This window comes from Bufo gargarizans, chromosome 2 (assembly GCF_014858855.1).
Source record: "Bufo gargarizans isolate SCDJY-AF-19 chromosome 2, ASM1485885v1, whole genome shotgun sequence".
NCBI classification, from domain to species: Eukaryota; Metazoa; Chordata; class Amphibia; order Anura; family Bufonidae; genus Bufo; species Bufo gargarizans.
In genome coordinates this window covers 427272141-427292378 of record NC_058081.1, presented here as the reverse complement: position 1 = coordinate 427292378, position 20238 = coordinate 427272141, and the positions used below count along the sequence as shown (strand labels likewise).

At 41.1% G+C, this 20238-nt stretch overlaps 1 protein-coding gene across 1 annotated transcript in view; it reads left to right on the top strand.

Annotated features, from left to right (window-relative positions):
* The window catches only part of SLC4A9 (solute carrier family 4 member 9), a 194841-nt gene that overhangs the window by 119304 nt on the left and 55299 nt on the right, over nt 1–20238 (top strand). Inside the window, exons 13-16 of the mRNA XM_044280915.1 lie at nt 6366–6548; nt 10393–10506; nt 13265–13426; nt 19463–19641. Of these exons, the coding sequence (XP_044136850.1) occupies nt 6366–6548; nt 10393–10506; nt 13265–13426; nt 19463–19641 (638 nt within the window). The remainder of the gene's footprint in view (nt 1–6365; nt 6549–10392; nt 10507–13264; nt 13427–19462; nt 19642–20238) is intronic.

Here is a 20238-nt window from a genome sequence, read left to right as displayed (position 1 = left end):
GGCAGATTTTGGCAGAGAAAACTGATCCGTCCCCATTGACTTGCATTGGGGGTAATGCCCGATCCGTCTTGCTTTGCATCCCAGGATGGAAAGAAAAATACAACATGTTGCGGTTTGCTCTCCGGTCTGGGAATGCAACTAAACGGAACGGAATGCATTTTGGAGCATTCTGTTCTGTTCAGTTCAGTTTTGTCCCCATTGACAATGAATGATGAACTCAATAACGGAAAACTTAAACGCTAGTGTGAAAGTACCCTTAAAGAGGTATTCCGGTTATACCAAGTTATCTATTAGATTGGTGGGGGTCCTACTGTAACAGCGGATGCTGTGCTCCGCTGTTCCCCTGCTTATTGCAGCGGACTCGAACGCTGCGTTCAGCGTGATCTGCTGCCAGTGCTTCCTCATTCTCTGCTGCAATCCTGCGCTCTGTCCTTGTAGGTACTGTTTGTTCTGGGATCTGCTCCACAGTTTCCTTTCAGCCCTGGCCACAGCATGATTGCTGTCTTCTCCCTGCATCACTTCCTTAAGGGCTGACTTGCGTCAGTTCCAGTGCTTTATGGGTTATATCATGTGACCTAGCTGACCAATCCTAGCCCTCCTGCACGTATATAAGTGTCTCAGTCCCCTTCACAGATACCTGAACGTCAAGGTCCTAGTGTCCTGCAAAGGTTGCTGATATCTCTGCTGGTGTTCCTGTTTACCTGCCCCATGCTTGTGTTCCTGGACTCTGCTACCTGCTTGATCCCTGCCTGCTTGCCGTGACTCTCCTGTTGAGGACCAGAATTGCCGGACCTGTACCTCTGCCGGTCCTACACTGTTGCTTCTGGTTACAACTCAGCCTCCTGACTATGTCTGTACCTATGGTACATTGCTCTGGTATGGTACCTCCTGGTCCGTCTGGATCAGCTGCCTCGTGTGCCAATCCTCCTCAAAAGGTAGCGACCTGGTGTTCCCTTTGGGAAAGTCTATCCTCACCATCAGGGGTACTGTGAAGAACAAGGGGTTCACTTAGACAATGCCCTTAGAAGAAGTAGGACACGTGGCACAGTGGGTTCACATCCGCTAGTTCATGACTCCTACTGTACCACTGGTACCTTCACCAATCATGAGAACGTGGGCTCCATACTCTGTGGAGCCCCCTTAAAATGGGCAAAGCAGCTTGTCAGAAAAGCATGCAGCCACTCCATTCTTTGTCTTCTGTACTGTTCTTTTAGGTGACACTTCTCCTGACCATTTAAATAGGCCTACTTGTTACTCCCTCAGCTGAGTCAGACTCCTGGACTGTATGCAGGATGCAACCATGGAATCACTTATCACCATGTCACACAGCAACATCAATAGTATACTATAGAGGTAGCAAGACACAATCTGCCCTGGTGCCTAAAAGGGGGCAAAAAGCCCCTGTTAATAAACTAGTGGCATCTTTAGCTGACCATGCACCAGAAACTGAAGTCTACACCAGTGAGGGGCTTGTGCAGACTTCAGCTATAACACCAGTTTCTGGCCTAAGTTATAGTAAATGCAGTGGGTCACAAGAAGCTCTTCCCATCCCTTTTCTCACTACTTCAGAACAGTGTCAAGAAGCGTGAAAAGTTGTAAATTATGGTGCATATATTGGGTGCATCATAATTTGAGACTTATTTATGCCACAATAGTGGCATAAATGTATTGATAAATGCCCCTCAATTAGAACAGAATTAGACAAACAAAACCTCCATACATAAATGTATAACAGTGACTGCTGTGCGACGCTGCTCCCCTGCTTACCGCCGCGGTCCCGGGCGCCGTGCTTATCAATGATCGGTGGCCAGTAGTTCCCAGTTACCGCTGCAGTCCATGTCACTCTGTGTGAGTGATGTTGCTTCTGAGGATTCCGCTCAACAGCTTCCATTCAGCCCTGGATACAGCATGAGTTCGGCTGGTGTCATGTGTCACTGCTCTATGGGTTGTACGCATCACTCCCTGGGTTGGGCTGGGCTGGGTTGAGTCAGGTGACCTCGCTGACCAACCCTGGCTCTCCTAAAATACTTAAGGGGCTCAGCCCTTTTTCCAGATGCCTGAGCATCAAGGTCCTAGTCTGTTGCTAAAGAGCTTAAAAACCACTTGTGTTCCTGACCTATACTTTGTCCCTGGACTCTGCTTATTGTCTGATCCCTGCTTGCTTTGTCTCTCCCGTTGTCAACCCATTGCCTGACCTCTACCTGTGCTGCCTGCCTTGACCTTCTGCCTGACTTACTATGCCTCTGCCTCATCCTTTGGGTCCTGCTTTGTTGCTCCTGATAACGACCCTGCATGTATTGGTAATTCAGGAGTATAATAGATCGAGGGTAAATAACAAGTGCCGTCTAAATAAGAGGACGGTCACCAAATGCATAGTGAAAATACCCAACCACCCCTCAGATACATGAGTAAACACACCAGGGCAAAAAAATTCAACAAAAGTATAACATACTGACCAAGCTGGGGGGGGGAAAGAGAGCCTGACATACCATCAAACCATCCGTAACCCTTCATATATACCCCTCTAATAAATGATTGCACGTAAAACATCTGTTAGCAGGCGGTAAGCAGATTTCGCGATGCAGCCGCGGAGCACGCGACAACCAAAGTCACGCGTGCAAGACCTGCTAACACATGACAGAGTCATGTGATCGGAACACCGCTCGAGGCGCAGCGAGGAGGCCACACCTCCTCGAGCGGAATCTACATCATTATTAAAGCACAGGAGGCTATCCCCGCCTACCAATGACCAAAAGCGTCATATAAAAAGTGGGCAACATCGACCGGCATAAAAGTAAGCCAGGTAAAATAAATGCCAGGTAAAATAATAAATCATAAATCATACTGCCATACAGATTGTTAATAATACCATCATAAGTAAGGCTACTTTCACACTGGCGTTTTGGTTTCTGTTTGTGAGATCCATTTCAGGGCTCTCACAAGCAGTCCAAAACGGATCAGTTTTGCACTAATGCAATCTGAATGGATAAGAATCCGTTCAGAAGGCATCAGTTTGCCTCTGTTCCGCCTCCATTCCGCTCTGGAAGCGGACACCAAAACATGACGATGCGGAGGCAAACGGATCCGTCCTGACACACAATGTAAGTCAATGGAGATGGATCCATTTTCACTGACACAATATGGCACAATAGAAAACGAATCCATCCCCCATTGACTTTCAATGGTGTTCAAGACGGATCCGTTTGGGCAATGTTAAAGATAATACATACGAATCCGTTCTAAACGGATGCATGCGGTTGTATTATCTGTGCGGATCCGTCTGTGCAGATCCATGACGGATCCGCACCAAACGCGAATGTGAAAGTAGGCTTAAACATACTGCCATATAAAAAGGCAATTTATATAAACATGATTCAAAGGTCTAGACGTAATAAATAAATACATGCATAAAATAAATGTCAACATAGCCAATACAAAAGTTTGAAAAACCAAAGTCAATAGATAATAGAAAAAATATATATATTTATGTATATATATATATATATATATATATATATATATATAAAAACAAAGTCAATTAAGATAATATAAAATATATATATAAAAACATGTGCAAGATTAGAGTCATACAAGATGACAAAAATACATGAGAGACAATTATCATGATTAAATCAATGTGCTAATTAAGGTACATATAAGTTCATAATTATCAAAATTGTCAAAAACACTTGAATATGAAAACTATTATCAAAGTTTATGTCCAATATGGCACCGACTTCCTGTAATATTGATATATCTTGTAGATAACCCCCTAGTAGCCGCCCGTCATCTCATTTTTTGATCATCATAACGCAGGGGAGCCGCATGCTAGGAAATGAAGAGGTATAGAAGAATGGTAAATACACACAAAAACTACCAGATAACTGATAACTTTCTATGTTAGAAAGTACATTATGGGTCTATCACACCACTGAATCAGTTTTTTGGGGGGGCAACAGGGATATCACACCAGTTGCAATTAGTTATTCTAATAGCATTTGTCCCTCTATCGAGCTGGGGTATCTCAGCAGAACCGCACACAACTGCTGTACAATACAAATGCACTATATACTTTCTATGTTAGAAGGTATATTATAGGTATATCACACCCCTCAGTATGTCACAGCTATCGATAGCACACCTATACCAGTCCTTAAAAGGACTTTTGTGGCCCTATTAGCTAGCGTTTGGTGTCCCTAACATTCTGTCCCTGCTCCATAAAGCAACCTCTCCCTACACCGGCAAAAGACTGAATGTAAAATGGCTGCTAATTCGGGTACTGTTATAGTGTTGGGGGGGTGTCCATGCTAGCCTCCCATATGCTTTTTCGCACTGATACGTGCAGTAAAATAGCACTGCATGCCATTTTACTGGATGCGTCCAAAGCGAACCTGAAAAGCTTCAGGTTCAACAAGTGGATAAGATTTGGGGAAGTTCATAACAACCCAGTTTGTTACGAACTGGTTTGCTCATTTCTAGTATGTATCATACCTTAGATTAATTCTATTGAAAACTATAAATTGTTGTTAAATTAGGTGCGCTTATATGTCAGTTAATCAAAATGTTGGTATGTATTTGATGGAATCAAATATGTTTTTAGGTATTTACCTGTTTACCTGTTGATTATTTATTGCAGGTAATGAATCTTCAAGCAATTTAGCATTTCATGATTCATATTATGTGGTAGGTTGTCAAATTTCTTTCTACGGCATTATTATAATAGAAACAAAGTATCATGGTTTGAAAGGCTGAAAACATTATTATGTCCATCCAGTTCAGCCTGTTATCCTGCAAATTTGGTCCAAAGGAAGGCAAAATAAACTATATGAGTTAGAAGTCAACCTTCCTTATCTTTGGGGGAAAAATATTTTCCAACTCCAACTTGACAATCAGAATAACTCCGTGGATCAACGCCACTTCTATAGATTTCTAATAATTATAACCTGTAATGTTATTACTAGCGTTGAGAGATCAGAGATCTGAAGTCCATTTGTTCCGACACTAAGTTTTTTTGTACTGTCTCCACAGAGCATTAAAATGTATTGTCTCCGTCTAGGCAAAACTCGTTTCACCTGATGTGCCTCTGTACCATTTCTATTTTAAAATGTTTTAAAAGACGCAGATGTTATTACTAAGCTAATTAACCGAAGTCTTGCGCGACTTTGAGTGAAAGGAATTTTGTCTACATGGAGGCAATACATTTTAATGCTGTACTCGAAGACAGCATTCAAATTGAAGTGTTGGAACAAATTGACTTTGCATCTCTGATCCGAAGCTCAATTCACTCAACACTAGTTATTAAACTCCAGACCCCTCTTGAACTCTTTTAGTGAGTTCCCCATCACCACCTCCTCAGGCAGAGAATTCCATAGTCTCATTCCCCTTACAGTGAGTAACAGTAACTCAGTCCTAGCATGTACCACTAATAATACCCTATGTCATTGAGCCAGTTACTTACCCACTTAAACACATTTCCCCCAGTCCAAGCAATCTCATTCTATGTATTAACCTTTTGAGTACAGTAGCACTATATCAAATGCTTTGAAGAAATCAAGATACATGACATCCAACTACTGTACTTATCTTAATCCAGTGTAGAGCTTAACTACTCATAGGAACTGATTAGATTAGTTTGAGAGGACCAGTCCCTCTTAAATCCATGATAATACAGCGTTATACTCATATTTTCATCATGATACTCCAGGACAGCATGTCTTAGAAATCCTTCACACAGTTTACCAGCAACAGTTGTTAAACTTACAGGCTTATATTTTCAGATTTTTTTTTTACCCCTTTTTGAATATTGACACCATATTTGCTATGCGCCAATCCTGTGAAAAAGACTCTATCATTATAGAGCAATGTACAAATGAGTTAAAAATTATGACAATATTTTTAGTGGGTAATGATAGACTGTCCCTCACCAGGAAATTTGCCGGTAAACCAGGCATAATGCTTTGCAGGGATAGCTCAGCTGGATGTAATGTCATTTGAATATGAATTTGAAGGACTTTTTGTCCAGATTGAAGCAAAGGAACACAAGGTCAGAGACATCATTACATTCTAGTCCTACAAAGAATTGTGCCTGGTTTAACAACGACTTTCCTGATGACACGCTCTTTTTAAAGCCCAACTACAACTACTATAAGTTCATACACTTTGGGGAAAATTTATTAAGACTAGCATTTTTAATTTTAGTGCATCCTGGAAGGGCCAATACTACCAACAACGAGCTGACATAGATTTCAGGTTTAATTTACTACAGATTTCTAGTTTAAGTAGTAAGTAATATTACATTTTTGGGCCATGAGGTCCCACTAGATCCCATTTTTTATAAACCTAACGAGCAACATGTATCTCCACAGGATATGCAAGACCCTCTAAATCTTACGCGAGGGCAGTGCATTGAGATTGGTGGACACCTCGAAGGAAACAGCTGTAACTACGTACCTGATGTCTTTCTAATGTCTGTTATCCTGTTTTTGGGGACATTTCTTTGTACTGCCTTGCTTAAAAGCTTTCAGACAAGCAGATATTTATCGACATCTGTAAGTATCATAGAAATGTGTATGAATAGAAATGATAACTTTGCCCATATATGTTCTATTGTATTAATAGTACATGAACAGTATAGCATAGAGGAACATTACATCAATAACAGATGCTGTCATGTTATTTGTAACTCACTATAAAGGCAAGTTACCCCCTTGTAATATCAATTCTGGAGCATCTATTCTTATGACTGTATGTTGTGTCATTCCTGTATTATTCCTGCCAGAAGTTATGAATGGATTGTTATCAGTTTGTGTAACAACCCAGAGCTGTGTTACTACACACCTCTACCCGCTACTGTCTTCTAAGAGCCTTTACCTTGTCACCTGATATGATTTTGCTCATGTTCTCACAACTGTGCATTTAAAACTATGTTAAATGTAAATTTCCTTGTAACAAGGGCCCTGTGATAGTACCCTGCGCACGCTTAAATTGGCGTCACAAACAATATATAAACTATTATCCACCCATAGCTTGACCCACTGCATAAGTGGCGTCAGTGTACCCGTTCCTGGTCACTGCATTTGCACCTGGGTGTTACTAGTTGGGGGATGTCCATGCATAGTTTGACACTATCCAATCAGTTCTGACAGTGTCAGATTGTGCAGAGATACACCCCCAACTGGAAATACTCATATGGACCTTCATAGCAAACTGCGAGCAATTCATTCATAACTTCCACCACGCAAAAAAAAAAAATTTACTTTTCATCTGCTACTGGGCAAAAACCATTTGTCCTATACTAAATCGAGTGTGCGGATTACAAATCCAAAGTCAGAATTGTTGTAACACGTCACTAAATTTTGGTATGCATAAGTATGCCTAAATAATCTAAGCACTTGGAAAGCATTGAATAATTTTGAACATAACGAGTTTTACTCCAACAATTACCTGATCTACATCAAAGTTTGCGTAGTAAACAGAGTATGAAAATGTAATGGAATAACAAAATTTCATAAAGTCTTGTTTTTCAGTTTAAAAGTCTAAGGGTACTTTCACACTAGCGTTTTCCATCACAGGAGCTCAATACCAGAAAAAAAGCTGATCAGTTTTATCCTAATGCATTCTGAACGGAGAGCAATCCATTCAGGATGCATCAGTTCAGTACCTCTTATGTTTTTTGGCCGGAGAAAATACTGCAGCATGCTGCAGTTTTCTCTCCGGCCAAAATTCATGAACACTTGCCGGAATGTGAATAAATAACCTCCCAGGCTGTGAGCTCTGCGCTGCGATTGGCCAGCGCTAGAGCAGAACAAGGGCAGACTCCGCCTACTATAACTTAGTGGCCGGAGATACCGGAGGGCATAGCAGGAGAACGGAGCGGCGCCCAGGGATAATAGTAAGTGCAGTGGGATCCCCGGGCGCCGCTCTCCATGTCTGTATTCTTAGTTCACAGTGTTATAATCGGTGAAAGGTCCTCTTTAAGGACCTCCACCGTACATGTACGGCAGAAGTCCGGACCCCAAACATGGTGCCCACTCGCATAGCCGCTGGATTTCTGCTATTTTAAATAGCAGATACCCACGGCACATGTATGCGATCAGCCATAAGGCTGATCGTATACATTTTCCCTTTTAGATGCTGCACAGTCTGCAAGTGGAAGTCGCGCACTTCCGCTCCGGTAACAGCGTTCCCCGGCTGAGATCGTGGAACCTGTTACGTTGATCTAATAAGCTGAAGCATCAAGCAGGCTTCGGTGCCTATTAGATGACTATATCAATACAGGCCACTAGCATTGTATTGGTATAGTGCAAATTAAGTGTTCAATGGTGTCTATATAGACATCAATTGACACAATAGGCAATCTAATAATTGGCAGCTATTGTCACCCAAGGTGACTTCAAAAAAGTTTTTGCAAATATAAAACATATATATATATATATATCACCCCCCTTTCCTTAAACTAAACATAGAGTATGCCCATACTATTAAAATCTAACAATATTAATGGCATACAGCAAAGTGCGTAATGGGAAAAAAATCAAAACTGCCAATTTGCCATTTTTTGTCACTTCAACTACCCAATAATTTTTTTATAAAAAGTGATCAAAAAGTCGCACACACTTCAATTTGGTATTACTGAAAAGAACAGATTGTCCTGCAAAAAACAAGCCCTAATACAGCCTCGTACACAAAACTACAAAAAAGTTAGACTAGTCAGAATATGGTTATAAAAAAAATTCTGCATTAAAACGCAAGAAAAATTGTAAAAGTGTGGTATCGTTGTAACCGTACTGACCTGCAGAATAAAGATAACAGGTCAGTGTACAGTGTAAAAAAATAAAATAAAAACCTTTATCAGAATTGTGTTTTTTCCAATTCTACCCCATTTGGAATTTTTTTACCACTTCCTACTACATGGAATGCAACCGTAAATGATGCCATTAGAAATTACAACTTGTCCAGCAAAAAATAAGTCCTCATAAGGCTATGTGAATGGAAAAATAAAAAAGTTAGAACTATGCAAAAATGAAAAATCCCAAGGTACTTAAGGGGTTAAAATCTAGACGTGTCAGGCAAATTCTGAGTTCATATCTGGAATGAGCGCTCTCATTTTAGTATAAATCACATGTTTTTCTCTCAGTAGCAAAATCATTGTTGCGCGGTTCTAGAAGAAATAATATAGGGCTATCACAAAACAGTAATAAGAATTAATGCCCTAGAATTGTTATTACATGAGGAATGCAAATAGTTACTAAAACAGACATGTCAGGAGGGATTACAGGTCCTCTCTAAGGCCACTTTCACACAAGCGAGTTTTCCGCGCGGGTGCAATGCGTGACGTGAACGCATAGCATCCGCACTGAATCATGACCCATTCATTTTCATGTATTTGTGTACATGAGCATTTTTTTTTTCACGCATAAGTTCTGCATTGCGTGAAAAACGCAGCATGTTCTATATTCTGCGTTTTTCACGCAGCCCTGGTCCCATAGAAGTGAAAAGGGCTTCAGTGAAAAATGCATTGTATCCGGAAGCAAGTGCGGATGCGTTTTTCACTGATGGTTGCTAAGAGATGTTGTTTGTAAACCTTCAGTTTTTTATCACACACGTGAAAAATGCATGAAAACGCATTGCACCCGCGCGGAAATAACTGAACAACTGAACGCAATCGCAGACAATGTCATACAGTGTCGGGCTATCCTTGCTCCCACCACAGGAAATTATTCTCAGGGCTCAACCCCTATATCATTAATAAACTCGAATAGGTTTTGAATCAAATCAATAGACCCTAATGGCAAACTATTAGCTCCAGAGGCAGCTCCAAATGGGATTTTTCTCCTGGACCTTTGAGGACCACATAGATACATCATACAGTGTCTGACTGGGGTTCCTTGGTCACACCACAGGAAATTATTCTCAGGGCCCAACCCCTACATAATTAATAAACTCAAATAGGTTTTGAATCAAAGAAATAGACCCTAGTGGGCAGTAATTGGCTCCAAAGACAGCTCTAAGGGCTCATGCACACGAACATATTTTCTTTCCTTGTGCATTCCATTTTTTTGTGCATTATGGACAAGGATAGTATTGTTCTATTAGGGGCCAGCTGTTCTGTTCCGTAAAATACGAAATGCACACGGATGTCATCTGTATTTTTTATGGATCTGTTTTTTATGGACTGCAAAACACATATGGTCGTGTGCATGAGCACTAAATGGGATTTTTCTCCTGGATCTTGGCTGGGCCCACCAGAGAACACTCTGGTCCTCTGGTGGGCCAGTCCGACCCTGAGGTCATATATAATGCTCATGTTATAATATCTTCCTTTTAGTTTCCAATTTTTCTTTTCAAAATATGTAACTGATTAATTTGCTGTTTCTGTGTTTTTCTCCCCAGATAAGAAAGTTGATTGGTGATTTTTCAGTGATATTAACTATAGTTATTTTTTGTGCTGTTGATGTGATGTGCGGGCTAGGAACACCGAAACTTGTAGTTCCAAATGACTTTAAGGTAAGAGATCATAATGATTCTTGACAGCCTCTATGACACTAACTAGTCAATAGATATCTGTAGGGAGGTATGCAGAAGCCTGTAAAGTGTGTGTGGGGGTGAGGGGCCAAAGACTTGAAACTACTGTACACACAAAAAGCAATGCTCTAAATAATTTCACCCTAGTTCATACATACAAACTAGTAATCTAAAAGTGCTAGTGTAATATTCCACTAAATAGAAATGACATAACATACCAACATGGTGCATGCTGCTTCTCGGTGTAACGGCAAAGTTTGAGTCAGAGCTGAGTGTCACAGATTGCATCTGCAGCTTCTGCCCTCACCATGCTTGATTGTGCCTGTTAATCAAGGGGAGGGGGAGTATGCAGACCACAAAAGCAGTGCTCCAATGACTCCGTTCGGTCCCCAGATGCTCAAACTTGCTTATTTGCATATGAATAAAAACACAGATATTTCTGCAGCTGTTTAACATATAGACAAAAGACAGGTATCTTTTTAATCAGGAGGATCAATCCTAACAGGTGGTATGTCTGGTTTAAAAGGGTTGATAATGCTGACAGACCCTCTTTAGCACATGGTGCACTTACTGTATAGGGTTGCCATCTTTCCCAATCAAAAATACCAGCCAAGTTTACAGAAGTAAAAATAGGTATGATTTGTATGGAGTGACTTAACATGGGATGTTATTTGACACCTATGATCATATTTTGAGGTTTACAAAGAAAACAGTAAGACCAGGCACTCAAATATGGAGTAAGAGTGAGAACTATTTATTGGAGGATGTGCTCCCCAAATGGCAGTGAATAAAAACAAAAGCAATAAAAGTCAATACAATATGTCAATACAATAAAATAATATATACATAACAACACATTGGTAACAGCAGCAATCAATATAATGTATCAGACCGAGATAATATTCATCAACAGTGCAGATGTATAAAGCGCAGATGTAAAGCGCGAAGAAACCGCAATTCCTACTTCCAATAGGTGTTGCTCTTTCAAGTAATCGTAGAATCGCATATAACTCCAAAGGGATGATAAGTCTTATATATTGCTCCTACCAACGGACCATAAGCAAGTGTCACCAGCACTTTATAAAAAGTCACAAAGACACAGTGCGATACTACATCGAGGTGGCGTCCCACCTATTCACGCAACTGCGTTGATTTTACCTGGCCGGTGTCCTCTCATCCTTGTCCAGATTTCAAATATTCGCCGTGCGCCAGACGCCATCTGGATATCTGTTCACGTGGCTCCTTTATATTTCTTATTGTTTGAGCTGCTTTCGTGGGGATTCCTCCAGTGTTCGTCAGTCTTAAACACAGTCGTTTGGTTCCAAAGTCCAGGAGTACTACTGTCCCAGCATGCCGGTACAAGGTATAGACCATACGCGTTTCGGGGTTACTTGGATGACCCCTTCCTCCGCTTTATACATCTGCACTGTTGATTAATATTATCTCGGTCTGATACATTATATTGATTGCTGCTGTTACCAATGTGTTGTTATGTATATATTATTTTATTGTATTGACATATTGTATTGACTTTTATTGCTTTTGTTTTTATTCACTGCCATTTGGGGAGTACATCCTCCAATAAATAGTTCTCACTCTTACTCCATATTTGAGTGCCTGGTCTTACTGTTTTCTTTGTAATCCTTTTTTGTGACTAGGTGGGTCACATAGACCAAGAGCACCTTAAATCCAAATTACCCAGCTGCAGTGATCCACAGATACTTTGCTTGGATATATTTTGAGGTTTGCAGGTAGGTCATCAATATCAGTTTGGCGGCAATCCAACACCCAGGAAAACTAACAGCTGTTAGAAGAGGCTGGTGCTCTGTGAGCACCGCGGCCTCTTTATATGCCATGTGACGTCACCGTACATTGGTCACATGGCCTAGTTGGCTCAGTCCCATTGAAGTACATAGGGCTGAGCTGCAATACCAAGCACAGCCGCTGTACTATGTATGCCACTGTGCTTAGGAGACATGCCAGGAGCCTCTTCAAAAAGCTGATCGGCAGGAGTGCTAGGAGTTGGACCCCTCCCTATTAGATATTGATGACCTGAGGATAGGTCATGAATATTTTATGCCTGGATTTTTTTGTGCTTATAATAAACACTTTTGGAGATACATGGATGACGGACAATAAAGACCAGAGCTCACTCAGTATTTACATGCACAGTGTATAATGGAATTCAAGCCACAGAAGTTAAAATTAACTTCACTCCTCTTTATTCATATGATGCTGTGTGTTTCAACATCACACTGAGGACATGGGGGGGGGGGGAGGGGGGTAATTTACTATCACAGATATGGCAGTTTTATGGCATATATCTGTCGCAGATTGCAGTGCAAAGGATATTTGTGCCACAATCTGCAATTTTTCCCTGCTTACTCCAGGTCTAAAAAAGGGGGCATGGTGTGGGAAGGGGACTGGCCAGGAGGCCAGTCTAAATGATCATTTTCTACGCTTGTTTTAAATGTAGAAAATGGTCTACATTTAAGAGAGCAAGGAAGCTGTCTAACATTTAGATCGGCAGTGGATATGCCGAAATTATGTAGAGGCCGGCACCGCTAACTCTCTAGGCAGATCCACCACCAGTACAAGTGGTTATTATCTGAAATGACGGTCTTAATTAATGACCCCAATAATTCCTTTATTTGGAAATATAATGTATGTTTGTATATATACATTAAGTAACATATTTGACTTTTATTTATTTATTCAGTTATTATTTTTGTTTTTATAGCCAACTAACCCAAATAGAGGTTGGTTTGTATATCCCTTTGGAGGAAATCCATGGTGGGTGTGCCTTCTGTCTGGCATTCCAGCAATTTTGATTACAATCCTTCTATTCATGGACCAACAAATCACTGCCGTAATGCTTAATCGCAGAGAGTACAAGCTGAAGGTAATGGTATAATTGAAAAATGTATTTTTATCTTTCCAATTCCCCACATTTCTCTTGGATTAAGGTCAGTACTGTTAAAGCTTTGCTCATCTGCTCCGGCGCCTACGGAACCGCTGGCCTCTCTCATCATTCAGGGCCTGGCCAATGAACTAGTTTTGCCTTCCTCAAAGGCTTTGGCCTGCTTCTTGTTTGTTAGAGCTCTCTCTGCCTGTAGGGTGCATGTGTGAATGCTATTAAACATTCTTATCGAGGCAGAGGCTGGAGACCTGAATGTACTTAAACGGGTTGTCTCATCTCAGACATTGGGGGCATGTCACTATGACTTGGGCAGCCCCTCGACTTTTTCTGAGGTTACCAGTCCCGACTCTGTTTAACAGCTGATACAACCTGCACTTGTAAATGTATTTGAACAGTTCCACACAGTCTAGAAGATATCAATTCATAAAACTAAGCTCATAATTTTAAACTTAGGACAGATCTCTGAAGTTATGAAAACATTTAACATATAACACACGTGAAAAGCCCATGAGAAACGTTCCATTCAATAAAAAAATCTAGAGCTCAAATAAAAATGTTGGCACCAATAAAAACCAAAAACTTCCCAGTGCGTACTCCGTCCACACTCACATATTAATTTGTCAATTTCTTGCTGCAGCATCATTTATTCATGTTCACACACATAACCACACCCTGATATGTGAAGTACAGACTGCACACACAGCTCTGCTAAGCATCCATCAGTCTTCACAACTTCCCACATATTCAACTCAACTATAACTTAAAGCCACACCCATTCACAGTCTACTGAATGATTTATGGCTTCCATACCAGATACACAGTTTTCGCTGTTTCATATTCCTAAAACTTACAGCACAAAGAAAAACAGCTTTTATTGAAACAGATAAACACACTACACCCAGAATCACTGATAATCTCTGTTGCTGTTCTGCCATTCTTTCGAACGCCTTCTGGTTTTCAATCTGTGAACAATCAAAATCTTATAACAAGACAGCATACAAGTTCTAATTTAAAAAAAAATGTTAAAACAGAATCTTTTTAATATTAGTGGTGACTCAATTGGTGGTGCACATATATAATAATTTTCCTTCAAGGCTGGGTTCCCACATTACAATTAGCTGCTTGGGAAAAGAAGGAAGAAAAAAATATGAAATACTCTTACTCTTCTAGCATTAGACAAAACAAAACTTAAACAGTTGATTTCTGAACATTTAACACAAGTGCCTTTCTGATTGTAGACACTTGGGCTCTTTCTCTCTTGCCATTGCCATAAATTAACATCCTGACACTGCTCTGTTTTTTAACTAACCATAACCCCTCTCAACATCACAGGAGCTCTGATGCCCACAGGCTGCAAGCTCTAACTTCACAGATTCTTACAGATCTTCATTCGAATCTGCTCAGTTCTACAACTTTCAAAAGAACATTGCTAGATTCTACCAAGACCAAGCCTACTACTGTACAGCTCCACTTACAGCTCATAGCAGATTTGCACAACACGTGAAACTCTAATAATCCACCTACAGATTATTAATTCCCGTTAATGCCCGGGATCCCATTCGGAGTTACGGGTACAAACTACCCTATCTCAATGTAACACCCTATCAATGATAAGCATATTTATTTGCTCAAATCCCACTTCTGACACCAAGTGTAATGTAATGTAATGTGAATTCTAAAGATTTGAGAGTGAATAAGCTTATGCAGGCTTAGTAAACAAATATATATGCTAAGTGTGATTAAATATACGATAACACAAACAAATCCCATACAGAATAATAAAAAGTAAATAAACATCACTAGCCTAAATGGGTTGGAGACTCTGTCGATCATGCTATAACCCATGGGTGTCTACCACATTATAAAACACGACGGACACCCCAGGGTGGACAAGAGATAGGGCAAGTTATACTTACATCCTACCTAGGATAAAGTTTTCAAAGTAGTCTGTGTCACAGAGTTTAAACCTGTTAGCCCCTCCTCCAGTGTGCAGCACGCATGTCTCTGAGATCATTCAGGAATGTTGTCTTATCAGCACAATGGGGGATTTCTAACCCACTTCATTTCAAGGAAACGTATAAATTATTACACAGAGTATTAAACAGAATTAAAGAAAACAGAACCAATCAGTACTTAAAAATTCCTTACAATACAGGAACAGAAGGAAAATAGAAATTAGCAATCTGGACTACTTATCTGCAGTACTATTCATGTTGTACTGTAAATAATAGTCCAAGATCTTGGTGACAGATTCTCTTTAAGTGACCTTCCCCTATGGGAAGGTGCCTGAGAAATAGGTTGTAGTTTGCTAATGTCCTGCAATGTGTGCTTTTCTATATTTGTCTGTGCGTCATTCATCTGATCTCTGTTATTACATTAATCTGTCTGCCCTGAACTTGGACTGTTTATGGGATTGCACAAACTGTGCTTGCCTTAATATTGGCCTGTCCCTGACTACAGTTTTGTCTGATCTCTTGGTGCTTCATACCAGTCTCTTGACCTTCGTGGGTTAGCTGTCACATGAACAGAAAATACTCTAAGAGGTAGCAGCCTGGTGGCTCCCCTGCAGCAAAGTCCAGATCCCTTTACAAGGGTTAAAGGGGGAAGACTGTGGGCCTCTCAGATAGCACCCTTTCGATTAGCCCTAAGCCAAATCAGTTCAAGTGACACAGTGGATTCATAACCATTTCGTAGCAGTTTGCTCAGGCCATAGATTCCACTGGCCCACCCAAATTGTGTCTGCTGAAGTTATAAAAGTCACCAGAAGAAACGCCTACAATTTCAGAATACCATTGCTGTTCTCCTAAATTTTCTAATGGCTACTGCTGTGCTATGCATCCTAAGACTACAGCTAGCTGCTGTTTCAGGTGGATATAGCCTGCATCTGCCTCTGCCACCACATTATTGCGCCATGGTTTTCCCAGGCCACTTTATGGTGCTGCTCCATGTGCTGATGCAGGGCCATTGTGCCAACATCAGCACCCTGACAGCACTTCACCTTCTATCCTCATATCCTGCATACAGCCACTCTAACGTCCTCCAGCGACTTGATAAAAAAATTCCCACACTACCAAGTATGGCATCTTACCACCACCACTCTGTGCTGACTGCCTGTCACTGCCTGTATGAACCAGTGCACCGCTAGTTGTTTCCTGATGGGTAGGCTCCTGATTAGCAGACGGTCTACGTAAATCACGTTTGGCTCCAGATATCCCACTGCTTTCACCCAGCTGGCTCATCGGCACGCTGCCACACTGCTGCTGTCTCATGGGCCTGCTGCCACACTTACCCCCTGATGATGATGATACCCCCTGTTTACCCAGTTCCCACTTGCAATCGGCTACATCATCATCCACTCTTGTCTGCTTGTTAGATATATATTTACAGAGCACCTTCACCAGTGTAAAATGTAACTGTCACGGCTGAGGATGGGGAAAACCCTCAGCCGTGCGATGCCCGATGATGTTAGGCTACTCAGCCAGGAAGACAGGATTAGGGAGCAGGTCACCTCCTAACGCATCCCTAACCTGACCCTAACTCCTAGCTGCATGGGCCGACCTTTAAGGTAGGAGGACCCATGCTCTGGAACCTCGGATCCCTAACTCACCCTCCATCCGGTCCCTGGACTAGGAGTCAGGGTAAGACGGCCTGTTCCTCCAGGACACGGAGGAACAGGGGTCTCAATGGCCAAGCTGCAGGGAAAAGGGGAACACAAACAAACTTACGGATATGGCAGGCAAACTAAGTAGTTCCACCTACCTGCCACAGCCTTGCTGACTGGATCCCTGTGCACACAGGAATCCAGAACCATAAGCTGCACAAAACAACAAAGGAAGGTCCCAACAGAACATCACATGGACAACACACACAACATGACCTAAACATAATGTGACATAATCTTTATGACCACAAGGGTGGCTCTCACTGGCAGGTAGAAAACACAGGAGGCTGCTCCAGCTAAGCATGGCTGAAGCAACCCTCAGACCTGTGCTAACAGTGAGGCTACATAGGCCAAGAAGCCACACCCCACAGTCGGACACACCCAGTGACACACACACACACTGGGAAGGGAGTTAACCCTTCCAGCACCAGGGAAGGGAAAACACAACTTAAAAGGGGAAGTGTCCAAAACACAAAACACACTGTGGCTGTTGCCGCAGGCAATGACATGGGTGGCACTCATGTCCTGGGAGTCAGCCCGAAGGCCGGGACACTGCCACCACATGTACACACAATGACCAAACGTTGCCACGGGCAACCACAGTGAGGGGAAGAAGTGCACACCACACATAACAGAGAGTGCACACAGACCTACGAAAGTGCATGCAAACACGCACAGAACCCCAAGGGAACCGCACACATAACTGTTGTCCACGGCAACCGCACCTGAGGTAAACAGCAAAATGCCTCCAGCTGCGGTTGACACAACAACCCGAAAACTGCGGGCAACTGTATGCGGCTCCCAAGGAGTCACGGCCATAAACATGGTCGTGACAGTAACCTTTACTGATAATATTAAAGATAACCCAAAATGGTCCAATAAAACACTTTTGACTGGTAGGCTGGGTAGGCTGAGGAAAAGAAAATATCTTGCCCTCACACTTGCCCTGCATGCAGATGCTCCTGCCTACAAAAATGGAATGGCTGCCCCAATAGGGGCGATCCCGTATTAGGAACCTCCTATTAGCCCTATATTTCCCTGACAAGGGATAGATACCACCACCCAATGAGAGACCTACTGTATCTATTTGTCTAGCATATAATGTCAGTGGTCAAGATACATATCAAAAACAAAAAAATTGACATATGGTTATCATGCACATATTATATCTGCACCTATGTATCCAATGGCATCAAGATTGTATGTTTACCATCACATAACTGGAGCACATATCATATATCCCAGGTACTTTACTTTGTCCCGATGCATTTCCCTGATCCGTTTAATGGAATCAGTTCATCAGCGGACCACATAAACATAAATATTATCGATCTTTAATGATAAAGGAAAGATATATGTGCAAATCAACTTAAATCCACAATGCCCATAGGATGTTATATTGGATTAATTGGCCCAAAATAAAGGAAAAACAACAACCACCACTTATTAAAGGACTCAATCTATATTGGCTGTGCATGTACAGCAGGTAATAAAGGCTTTAATGCTCATGATATAGCAATGCATAAAGTTAAGCTGATAATAGGAGAAGCGTATCTCTATACTTCATTAGAAGAACAACAATCACCACTAATGGACGGACCTCATAAAACTAGGCTATATGCATATAGCAGATGATAAAGGTGTTAATGATAATAATAATATATCATTATCATTAACACATTTATCATCTGCTATATGCATATAGCTGTCCCTGCATTCTCCCTATGCTCTTCCAACAGTGTATCTGTGCACTGTCCCTATCCAATATTCTACAATAAAAGCTTTAATTTATTATCTATTTTTTTTATTATTATCTCCCTACAGTGTCCCTAGCGCTTGGCACGTCTGTCTCTATGCTCAGCTCACAGTAAAATGGCAGAGCGGGATAAGTTTTTTTTTTTAAGGTTGTGACATTACAGCGGATGGCCATCTGCTGATTGGCTGGCTGAACATCATTATGGGTCATATCGCATTCCTGGGCTTCTTACTTTCACTTTGTAACATGTGTAGCTGCCATAAGAAAAAATGTTTCAAATTTTTCCTGAAATTCGGATAAAAATCAATTCATTTCACTTTGATTTGCGCAACACTACTCATCACCCTCTACAACTCCTCCTCCATCACTATTGTAGGTTTGAAACCAAAATCAGGAGCAGGTCATATAAAGAGAGAAAATATTAAGGACAAATACTTCTTCTCTTTTTTAATCTCCTTGATGTGACTTTTATGACTGCATAAAAAATTCTGCATGTGTGGCTGCACTCTGTCAGTGTTTTCTAATTAACAACCTAATACAGTCTATCTATGATATATTAATATTTGACTATACTTTTATTTAATAATGATTTATTTTGCAGAAAGGAGCAGGACTTCATTTGGATTTTTTCTGCATATCTTTATTGATCGTTGTGACTTCATTCATGGGTCTTCCATGGTATGTGTCTGCCACAGTAATTTCTCTTGCACACATGAATAGCCTAAAAATGGAAACTACTGCGTCTGCTCCTGGAGAACAGCCAAAATTTCTGGGCACCAGGTAAAATATCTTTTTTTTAATCCAGAATAAAACATTTTATTTGGTATGTTGTTTTATTAAACAAGCAACAAGCTAAGGCCAGATGTGAAGGATACATTGTGTTACAGTCGGATTTTGCAGCTAAATGTACACTGCAAATGGTTAAATCTACAGTGAAAATATGCTAAATTTCTGCAACATAATGGGCCTTATTTATGTCTAATAGTAAGACTGTCTTTATTGCCCATAGCAACCAGAGCTATCCCACCTCCTGCGCAGCCACCTCTTCTATTCACTTCAATGGGGCTGATGGAAATAGCCAAGCCAGCTGTTTTCAGCCCCATAGATCAAATCAATGGTGGTCGGATGCAAAACAATGCGTTAAATGTTAACTAGTATGCTGTTACTGCAACACAATGCCTGTAGTAATAATACAATACTGTAAACTTGATGTAATGCAATGCGTTAATGGTTATTTTGTATATAAATGCTGTTATTGCAGCACCATACACATTCAATAATAATGCACAGAATGCTTTTTTAGAAAAAAAGACAACTGTTTAGTGTTTACAGCAGAATGTATGCTGTTTGTGTGCTGGCAATACGCCTATGAAGAAC